Here is an 11817-nt window from a genome sequence, read left to right as displayed (position 1 = left end):
AAGGTCAATAAAGGTTTTTTCCTTCACTCACAAACTAATCATTGTCTCTATTAGACAAAAACCCCGTTTAATCACTGTCTCCCACAATCAATATCAATATCAATATCAATATCAATATCAATATCAAAATCAAAATCAAAATCAAAAGACCACATCTCTTCAATGCTCCTTTTTACCTTATTTTTTTTTTCTTTTACTTTTGACTAGACCTGTTAATACGATATACAGTCAGTTACAAATATGGTCTAATTAATTATTTAAATCACATCAGATAATAATTTATTCTAGAGTTTTGTTCTTCCGAATTAATAAGAAATAACAAGTTTTAAAGGAGCAATTTTGAGTTACATTGGGTTAGTGTTCAGTTAGGTTCGGATTCTAATAGTGTTAAGGTCATATTCAATTTAAATAAGTCTACTCAATTTGATTTAGAAATGAGTCTTAGCTAATTTCGGATTAGGTTTAGTGTCAGTAAGGTTAAATGTAGGTTTTGGTTCTACTTTGTATCATCATTTTCGGATCAAAATTAGGCAGTACATGATTAGGTCAATTACAATTCAGCTGAAGCATAATTTAAAACACAAGCTAAAACCAAGATGGAGTAATGTGCATTCTGAAATGACAGTAAGGCATTTCAAATAATGGTATTATTCTGCACAATTTATACTATAATATACAAGGAAATTACATCTGCAAGAACTAAAATTATCTTCAAACAATATCCTTGCACATAAAAAAAGCACTGTTATTTCATTGCATATGCAGAAAAAGAGTAACAAACCTTGATCACTCCCTTTGATTTCAAGCCTCATAAAGCATACCAACTTCCATACGCTGGGGAAGTGGCACTCCTAAAGCAGGCAGAGAAGACCGACAGTTACTGTGCATGACTTCATAAAATGCAAGCATAATTCTGTCAAACCAGCTACAATTCTGACCTATATGAAACCTTGTCTTCCCTCCAACATGCACAACACCAACATTCATGGCTTCTTCCAAGTTCGTAAGCTCTTCTTGGATACCCGTTTCATCACATGACAAATGCCCAGAGTAATGTGTTATAAAATCCTGTAAGCAAACAATTACTTGATTCACAAGGTTTCCTCCTTCAAGATGCAAGGAATCTGCATAACCGTATTGAATTATGCACCCATAAATCCCTTTCAGGTCGAATTTGCTGATTATAATTCTCTCATTTGGTGCAACTTTTGGGACCAATAAGTATCGTAGGGTCGTGAAAATAGTGACCTTATGAAGAGATCTCATGTTTTTGATGTAATGTCCAAGCACAGGTGTTAAGCCATCTTGAATATTGGTGTAGAAGAAGCAAATTCCAGGGACCCTTTGTACACCAGGATCAGATAATAGTACCCGGAGTCTGTCAATGTTAATCTTGTGTGTCAACTCATAGTCAACCTTTCTTTGCCGTCCATAGTACCAACCGAACATGATGAATGCAAGGATGAATGAAATCGCAAAAGGGATCCATCCACCCTCTGGAATTTTGATCAATACAGCACTGACATATATGCTTTCCATTGTTAAAAATGTAAAGCAGAATAGGAATACTAATACTGGTGAGGTTCTCCAGATTACAATCATGACCAGAGTCAGAAGTATGGTAGTTATAAGCATGACCATACTGACAACAACACCTGTGAACAATCATTTATTAGTGATTAGAGTTACCAAAGACTCTGTTCTCTTCACCTTATTCTTATTGTTTATTAAGAAAAATAAGACCAGAAAAAGCAAGCATTCGCAGGAAGCTATAAAAGCTATAAGACCAGACCAGACCAGAAATTTGATAAATCAGACCAAACCGGGTGAATAGAACAAAGCCTAATTAAACAATTGTGCTAAGAAATAGTAAGTATATAAAAAAGGAGTGGCATATCGAGTTATACAGTAACAAATTAAGAAAGGTAGCTTTCATGACATCCTACAATAGTATTTTGTGCATGTAAGGGCCTTTAATTTGTGTTTTCTGGGTAAGACTAACCATATGCAACAAGACAAGTATCACCGTGAAACTCAAATCAGACCATATATTTGGAGTCCCAGAATGATCTGTAGTCACATAAACTGGACTGCATCAGATATGATTACTTAAATGTCATATCATTGACATACTGAACTCATGAATTGCATAAAATTTAGATCAATACATTGAAGATATATTTGCATTGACACTCTTCAATACGTGCAAAAGTGCACCAATTTCAAAGTCCAAATCATGTTTCAAGAAGCTAATCAAGTAGTGACGGATAATGGAATTTAGTTATCCAACTTGACTAGCACCGATTTTAACTTAAAGGATGTATAAGTGAGGATATCCTTTCTGGAAAGGGTTCCCTAACTTTTGTATAATATCATTCTTCAAGGGGGGAAAAATGCTTTCTAGCTTCTGGTGAAATATGAAGTATATCTACAAATATGTGTGTGTTATCTTACCAAAGGCATTTCCAATGTCTTTTCCATCTCCGAAGATAAGTATGACAGAAACACATAGAATCATGAGGATGTAGTTGATTTCTGGGGAGTAAACCTCGCCTTCTTTGCTACAGGAAGTGTGCACCACTTTGACACGGGGAAAATAATCCAGCACAACAGACTGTTTGACAAGTGAAAAGGTGGCTGAAATCAACGATTGACTAGCTACAACAGCTGCAAGCGTAGCTATAACAAACATAGGCCAATAGACCTGACTTGGTATGAACTTGTAAAATCCATCTTCATGATCATGGGGGTGTTTGATGAGATAAGCTGTCTGCCCCGCATATGTGAAAACCAGGGATGGGTATATAGTGAACAGAAATGCAAGCTGATAAAGAAACAAACATGTCACTAGATTGTAAAGGGGAAGGCCATCATAGACTGTTAGCAAGAAAAATAGAGGAACTCGGCAAATTAAAGACAAATACAATCCTTCTATAAAAGAAATTCGTAGTAGATTGTTGGCAAGATTATCTAACCTGGATGGAACTTCTGCTAAAATGACCTAGATCAGCAAATAAGGCTTCAGATCCTGCAAATAATAGACCGGTTTAGGGAAGTAATGTAACTGGCCCTGGATATATAAGATTATAAGCACATGTTATTTATGCACAAAGTGTTTAGCTTGGTCCATTCTGAAATCGCGTTTATGCTAAAAGAATCAATCAGCAGGACACAATATTGTATTAGCTATGTGTGTGTGTGTGTGTGTGTGTGTGTGTGTGTAAATATATATATATATATATATATACTTGATTTCACTATAGAAGAAGATCCAAGAAGAGATAAACTTGAAATTAGTAAAACCACTCTGAAGTTTGTGACTATAGCAAATAGCAATTGAGGTTCACCTGTAATGCAGAGGATTGTGCCACCAAGAGACTGCCAACCTTCCTTCCCATTTTTGGAGAAAAACATGAGAATGTAATGTGGTGATAAAGCCTTGAATACACCTGGGTAGTGTCTTATGATGCTGTAAATCCCAACCAGAGGAGTAGTCAAGGTCCACATACCCATGATAGGGGAAAAAAGGAAGCTCACACGTGAAGTACCAAACTTTTGTAGCAGAAACAAAAATATGAGAATTATAGCCGAAAGAGCTTCAACTGTAGCTGCAAGAGTGATATAAATACGAAAAACAACATATAAGATATCATCATCCTGAACAACCAGAAATGAATCCCTCAAGAATATAATCTTTCCCGAGTACACAGGGATGTTACCGTTTTAAGTTGCTAAAAGTGATCAATCAGATGTATCGACAGTGTCTACCTGAATGAAAGTCCACAGAAGAGAGAAAATAAAAAGCTAAACTTACATTTGCTTACTTTAGGGAAAGGAGCTCTTATGCCTTCAATTGCAGACAACACTAAAAAATAAGCATAAAAATCAAATTAAATCAATCTAAAAAACAAGATAGCAGTACAAGAATATAAATGATATTGCTAGAAATGAGACCTGAGATTGCAGGAGTAAGTACACCATCGCCAATCAACATACACATGCCCAGAATAGAGATAAAGAGCAACACCCTTCTAGCCACCACACTTTTCTTAAATATTTTACCAAGCCTACTCTGCTTTTCTTGACCCTCAGAATCTGAAACTCCAGAAGAATCTGCATCTCTTGCAGAAAGATTTTCTATTCTCATGTGCCTACAAAGTAATGAATATAGAGCAAATGTTCCGCCTGCACTTCCAAATATTACAAGAACAAACGTTAAGAAATCATCTGTAAGATTGAAATTCAACAAACTGAATAAACATAAAGTGAATCAAAACAACAGGTTGAGTTCACTAGTTCTTGGGAAAAACTTAACCAAGAGATAAGTTTTATTGGGCACATATACAGAAAGTCTATTAGTCTGAATTGAAGATTACTGCACCTATGATGACAGACAGGTTTAGTTGGAATACTTGGTGTAAGCATTTCAGTTTCAGAATTCTACTTAGCAACAAAGTATTACATTCTGCTCCAAACAGACAAATACACGAATTCGCCATAACTGTAAGTTAGCTTCGAGGTCCTATTGACGCAAATGCAATAGTTGGGGTAATAATGTATGTGATGCTGGACAAGGAAAATTTTTACTAGCTTACTGCAGAATGAGAGCACACAATGTGGAAACCAGATGGCTTCTTGATTATCTTTTTCCCCCAAAGACATACAGCAGCTCATATCTGAAACAGCTCTGCATGTCAAGCCCTAAAGGATTGGCCCAAAAACATGTACACTTTGTTAAACTTAGTTTGACTTATTTCAGACAAAATAAGTTCAAATAACTTCAAATAAGTTCAGTTAAGAAGATATAAGTTTTTTTCATACACTTTCACATACAAATAAGTTTGTTTCAGACAGATTAAGTTTTTTTTTCCTAGATAAAATAAGTCGAATAGAAGGGAGTCTAAATTATATTTTCTATTTTCAGAACATGTGGGCACAAGTAATGGCACTGAGATACTACTCATAAGTTTCATAAATCATAACTATAAAGGACCAAGAGCTAAATACACCATACAGTCGTATACTATGTGGAATTTTGAGATTCAACAACCTGAAATCCATAGTTGGATATAAATTTTAAAACCAAACAAATGAAGTATAAAGGATTGGTATTACCTTCCCCTTGATCATCAGCTTTGAGTGCAATGCTTGCATACTTGATAACCCCAATGAGGCTAAGAGTCCAAAACATAATACTATAAATTCCCAAGTAGTCCTCTTCTGTTGGAGACTTCAAGGGCATTGAAGGATATACATAAAGTGGGGATGTCACTAATCCTCCAAAAACCACTCCCAATGTCTTGTATGCAACGACTAATGTATGCCATCGGCTTTGCTGATTATTACAAACAACTTGAAATATTAATTGCACCAAATTATATTAAATCAAGATTTACCATTTTTACTAGCTTAGGTGTTCATAATCTTACAATAGGAAATAGAGGTAAAGAAATGGAGAACCCAAAAACATTACATAGTCTTTTCCATTTTTGCACAGTTCTTCCAGCTTACTGTACTTGTGATTACTCCGTACATTTCAAGGAAAGAGGTAGAGTGTACTCCCTCTATCTCTTTTATTTACCCCATTTACCGTTTTAGACCGTCTCTAAAGATTGCCCTGTTAACATGAAAGTTCATAGGACAACACTTTACACTCGTATAAAATACATTTTGCTCGCCCACTTTGAATCTTAATAAAACACTATTTTCATAGGACAAACGGAGTGAGTAATAAGAAAATGCTCCTCTAACGTCCTGTTCTCTTCTCCTAATTTTTACCGAGCTTAAATTATTTTGGTTGAACATAAACAAATTGTGAACTTCAATTATTCTTTTGAGCTGCAATTATGTTTACTGATTAAAACTTACTTTTACTGATTTGCTATTGTATATGTTCATTGAAATTACTGATTTTTGCTTAATAAAACTGATTTTTACTGAACTTGACTTATTTTTGCAGAATTTAAATTATTTTTATCGAATTTTACTTATTTATTAAATTGGGCGTTGTAGTAATAATAATTAAGCAATAATGGGGTGAAAAAGGCAAGACCTTTATTTAATTTTAACATTTTGAAATAGAGTAAAATAATAATTCGAAAAATGTAGAAATTGGTACCTTACCAACGGGGATAGGGTTAGGAAGGTGAGCTCTGGAACCAGAATCAACAAAAATGTTAGAGAGGGGCATTGGTTGTGATGATGATGATGATGATGATGATGATGATGATGGAATTTTTCCATCAAAACTTGGCAACATTGGAATTCAGAGAAAGAAAAAAGAAAGAGAAAATTTACTGTAAAATGAATGCCTTTTGAGTTTTGATGGAGGGTTTCAGGAATCAACGCAGTTACAAATTCACAAATCAATTCAAGTGAAAAAGAGTGTATTTAAAGTCTGTGAATCACAAGAAAGTACTTGTTTTCACGTTTTCTTTGAGTAATTAATGTTGATATAAAATAAATAACGAACCAAAACAATTAGGTTTTCTTTGAGTAATTAATGTTGAAAGATTTATAGATATAAATATCGAACCAATAAGATTTACAAGGGAGTAAGTTTTAGGGAGTATGAACAACAGAAAAATATGGTTTATGCACTCGGGTGTACCATATTTATTGTGTACCTGACGTTTAAATGAATATATAGTTCATATCCAGAAAACATATAACAAATAGTTCAAACTCAAAGAACATATCGTTCAAATATTTCACTTGTATATGTACATTGAAATCATTCTCCATGTTCATTAACTCTGAATGAATGTTCGTTATGGTGCACAATGAGCACTGTGCACCTGAGTGTATAATCCAAATTGCGACCGATCGCATTTTGAGTAACAAACAACTAACTTTTTTTAATTTACAACAATGGTATGGATTTTAAAAAGAAAAATAAACAACCACCTAATGAATTATCCTATTTAATTAACTGGTTTATTATGAGTAAACTAGTTTATTAAGGTCTTGTTTTCTTCAACTTATAAAACCTTATTTTATTAAGGTATTGTTATCTTCAATTTATAAAACCTTATTTTCAGGTCCTATAAGTTCATATAACTTAAATAAGTCCCAATAAGTGTTAGGTTATGATACATATGACAATTCATAAATCATGCGGAAAAACCATAAAGCCAGGAAAACATATTATTTACACATAATCATTTAGCATAGTTTAGATGCATACTCTTTGTTGCGTGCCTTCCCTAGCTGCGCCCGAACCGAACAAGAACAAGTCTTTAGGACTCCAAGTGTCGTCCCTCCGTAGATAGTCCACAGCACGTCCGGATCCGCCTTAAGATTGACCAACTAGAATCGCCCTTAAGGTACTACTTATTTTCGGCTAAATAGGCAAGAGTTATGGCTGATTTTTCTGCTTAAAAATCCTAGTTTTGAATACTTGAAAACTTGTGTATAAATTTATGACCCTAGGCATATATTTATAGAACCTTGGAAAGGATTTCGAATCCTGTTAGAATACTAATTAATTAATTAGAATCCTATTAGAACTCTAAATAATTAATTTAATCTTTTAGGATTAGGATTTAATCTATGCACGAATCCCGATAGCTTTAGGATTCGTATAGCACGTACACACGCACCGCACGAGCATCGCACGCCCATGCGCAAGCCTTGCGGCCCACGCTGTGCGCACGGCGCACAGGCCCACTGCCCGCAGCCCATTTGTGCGCGCGCGCCAGCCTTGGCTGGGACTGGCCTTGCGCTGGGCCTGGTCGAGGCATTGGCGTGTTGTTGGATGCGTGTGGCTTGCTGGGCGATGGCCTGGCTTCGTGCTGGGCCCTCGTCCGGCAGGCCTCGTCCGATGCTTATTCGTACGATACGCTTCCGATTAAATTCCCGGTTCCGGAATTCATTTCCAATACGAACAATATTTAACATTTCCGATTCCGGAATCAATTTCCGTTTCGAACAAATATTTAATATTTCCGTTTCTGGAATTATTTTCCGATTCCGATAATATTTCCGATTCTGACAATATTTCCGTTTCCGGCAATATTTCCGATTCCGGAAATATTTCCATTTCCGATACGTACCATGTTTCCGTTTCCGGCAACATCTACGACTTGGATAATATTTATATTTCCGATACGATCCATATTTCCGTTTCCGGCAATATCATCGTTTCCGGAGTATTCATTTCTTGCCTGTGACGATCTCAGCTCCCACTGAAACCAAGATCCGTCGATTCCGAATATCCATAGATGGAGTATTTAATGCCATTAAATACTTGATCCGTTTACGTACTATTTGTGTGACCCTACGGGTTCAGTCAAGAGTAAGCTGTGGATTAATATCATTAATTCCACTTGAACTGAAGCGGCCTCTAGTTAGGCATTCAGCTCACTTGATCTCACTGAATTATTAACTTGTTAATTAATACTGAACCGCATTTATTAGACTTAACATTGAATGCATACTTGGACCAAGGGCATTATTTCCTTCAGTCTCCCACTTGTCCTTAGGGACAAGTGTGCATTTCCTAATTCCTTTGTCGCTCGATGCTTGCTCTTGAACATAAGGTAAGAGTTGTCATCCTTATTATGTCCAGAGGTGTTCCTCGATTTCAGAGTTCAACTGATCAAATAGACAGATAATCATAGCCTATGATTCATCCGAGCACGGCCATGCATTTCACAGTTTCTAGCTCTCCGAGTGGCCTTGTACAACTTTTAAGCATCTCATCCCGATTTATGGGAGGACAATCCCAATCTTGCGATCTTGAGATTAGACTTCGTTTGATAGGTGATTACCTGAGCGTTGCCTTTATAGCCTCCTTTTACGGTGCGACGGTTGGTCAACGTCAAAGCAACCAGTTCTCAAACAAGTAATCTCAAATCACTCAGGTATTGAGGATTTAGTGTCTAATAATTTTAATGAAATTTACTTATGACAGATTTTCATCTCTTACAGTAAAGTTTCATAGGTCTTGTCCGATACTAGTCTTCCCAAAGTAAGTATCAATGCAAATGATTATGACATTGCCATGTCCACATAGTTCAAGAAACAGAACTACTAGTCATCTTGCATTCTAGTCGTCTAACGTTTTCTATGCGTCCAATTTTATAGAAAACTCCGACTAGGGACCATTTTCAACCTTTGACATTCAAGTTCACTTGATAGACATTTCTTAGTCACAGGACTGGTCCTGACAGTCTATCTTGAATATATCGTCAAATTGAAGGGACTCATCATTTAATACTAAACCAAGATTAAATGGAATATGAAAATACATTTCATATATGATAAATGTTCAACCCCATTGTTTTACAACCATGGGCCTCAAACCCATCTTTAAAACAGTTCATGGAATTCAAAGCTATGCTTGATTTCCAGTGCTAAAACGTGAGTGTTGCTTCTCACTTGTTGCATAGGTTTAGTTATCACGCTTTGCCAATCTTAACATCCTTTTCATCGAATGTTCTTCGAGATATGATGATAAGAACTTTTGAGTATGTTTATTTTGTGATCTAGTCTTTCTTGCTACATTAGTGGTTCTACGCATTTTGCAATGAAGAACCATTAAGTCAACAGACATGTGATCTTCCCAAGTTCAATGAAGAACTTTTAATGTAAACAACTCAGTTTTATTGCTTCTTAGGCAATAAGTACTTCTACTTCAACTGTATAGGTTGCTAGTGATGCTTTGGTTTGGATTTACTTATCCAAGCAGTTCACGGATATGTGGAAGACTTTCCAGCTGTATCTTAGAACATGGAAATTAATATTTAATTTCCCACGCAACAACTCATGGTCTCCAATCCATGTTGCCATTTCAAAACACGATGCTCTATAGCTCGTCCTTGCCAATGGTTAACTCCAAGGGAATCTTGCTTGATCCTTTGCCAGTGTTTTATGCGTGTAGCATCAATATTTAGCATATCTTTATTTCCTTGAATAAAGAACTATTCCTATGTACCTTTTCAAGTACCATAAGTGTTCTTGATCTCAATCTAGTTGATCTTCACTTAGATCAATAGAGATTGGTATATGTTCGTCATGCCTAAAGTCATACGATACGTTTTTGGCGATCCTCATATTATATTATATACATGATAAATTCTTTTGCAGAATAATTCCCAATTGAATTCTATTCATGTAACTTTAGCTCATTCAGTTACAGTAGATACTGAATCCAACTAAATTCTTTGACATATAATATAGGTGAAGAATCTCATTAGATTCTTTGATGTTTAACTTAGTAAATGCTTATACATAGTTCAAACATTCATTACTTAGATTTATTCATATGGATCGAATATCTCCAATGGAGTCTTTCGTGTTTGATTTAGTAAATGCCATTACTAAACAATATCATAAGATCTTTGTAAATAGATCTTAATACCCAGTATGTACTAAGTTTCGCCTTGGTCCATCATTGATGAATAATTTCAAACCTAAGTCATTAGCATTTGAATGTTATTTCACAATAGAGAGATATGTGTGATACACATAGGACCAAATAAGTTTTACGTACTCCCACTAAACTTCTTATATATCTATAAGAATCATGTATATTTTATGAAACTAAAATTCTTATTAGCTTCACTAAAATACAGTTCCAATTCCCAATTGCTTGCTTAAATCTGTACTTAGATTTCATAAGTTAGCATTCCTTTTCAAGCATTTATTTGGATCCACAAATCCTATGACATGCCATGTACATAGTTTTCTTCCAACATTTGATTGAGGAATACGTTTTGTCATCCAATTGTCATATGTACCAATATGCAATCATTGCTTGAGTTATAGACTTGAGCATTACGATTATGCATGAGGTTTCAACACAATCCATGCCATCAATTTGCTTGTAACCTTTAGCAACTGATCTAGCTTTGTGTGTGAACACAATTCCATGTTTGATGGTTTTTATCCTTAAAACAAACTTGCAACCAATAGGTGTGAAACTATTCTTGCAAATCAACAAAATTTCAATTTTGTCATCAAAACATTGGTTATGTTTTATGGCCTTTAACCATCTAAAACATTTGAGTCTATATATGGCCTCTAACCATTTTAGGGAATCTGGGTTTCGTCATAGCTTTCTTACAAGTCACAAACTCATTAATCTACATGATAATAGTTTGACTGCAAGTTGTAGGTTTCTTTACTATCTAATAGAAGAATTGCATAGTTTCAGTGACCTGAACTCCATGTTTCTTCACTATCTAATAGAAGAATCTCATAGTTTCAGTGATTTGAATTCTATGCCTACTTGGGTATAGAACATCAAACAATAGAATATCAACAGACACTTGAAAGTCCTTTGAATATTCTGTTCTCCTTGAAGCACTTGTAAAGTCTTCTAAGAGATGTCTATTCTTTAAAGCCACTTCTAAAGTCCTTAAAGAATAAGTTCAGATTTTCTGAAGCACTTCGAAAAGCCTTCGGAATGTCCGTTTATGTTTGTTAGGTTATGATACATATGACACTACATAGATCATGCGGAAACAACCATTAACCCAGGACAACATATTATTTACACATAATCATATAGCATAATTTAGATGCATACTCTTTGTTGCGTGCCCTCCCTAGCTGCGCCCGAACCGAACAAGAACAAGTCTTTTAGGACTCCAAGTGTCGTCCCTCCGTAGATAGTCCACAGCACGTCCGGATCCGCCTTAAGATTGACCAACTAGAATCGCCCTTAAGGTACTAGAAAATTTCGGCACTTTATGAGCAAGATGTGTGTTTTAATTTTCTCTCAAAAAAAACTCACTTTTGAATACTTTGAAACTTGTGTATAAATTATGACCCCTAGGCCTTTATTTATAGAGTTATGGAAAAGGAATCGTA

The 11817-nt window shown here is 35.3% G+C and overlaps 1 protein-coding gene across 6 annotated transcripts; it reads right to left on the bottom strand.

The window, feature by feature from the left end:
• Nucleotides 1-586: 586 nt before the first annotated feature.
• Nucleotides 587-6444, bottom strand: LOC110783504 (probable potassium transporter 17). Of its 6 annotated transcripts, none has more exons than XM_021987844.2 (8): nucleotides 6119-6444; nucleotides 5116-5335; nucleotides 3955-4185; nucleotides 3815-3865; nucleotides 3348-3608; nucleotides 2976-3028; nucleotides 2455-2824; nucleotides 587-1655 (listed from the first exon to the last, which is right to left on the bottom strand). In XM_021987844.2, the coding sequence occupies exons 1-8, from the start codon at nucleotides 6257-6259 to the stop codon at nucleotides 802-804; spliced, it is 2181 nt and encodes a 726-aa protein (XP_021843536.2). In that variant the 5' UTR covers nucleotides 6260-6444; the 3' UTR covers nucleotides 587-801. The 6 variants fall into 6 exon arrangements, with proteins under 6 accessions (XP_021843536.2, XP_021843537.2, XP_056696418.1 ...); XM_021987845.2 differs by having other exon boundaries at nucleotides 6124-6444; XM_056840440.1 differs by having other exon boundaries at nucleotides 5116-5617; nucleotides 6119-6258.
• Nucleotides 6445-11817: the final 5373 nt, after the last annotated feature.

The sequence above is a fragment of the Spinacia oleracea genome, chromosome 3 (assembly GCF_020520425.1).
Source record: "Spinacia oleracea cultivar Varoflay chromosome 3, BTI_SOV_V1, whole genome shotgun sequence".
Taxonomy (NCBI): Eukaryota; Viridiplantae; Streptophyta; class Magnoliopsida; order Caryophyllales; family Amaranthaceae; genus Spinacia; species Spinacia oleracea.
Note: the sequence above shows the minus strand (reverse complement) of the source record. Positions and strands in the feature narration are given on the sequence as shown.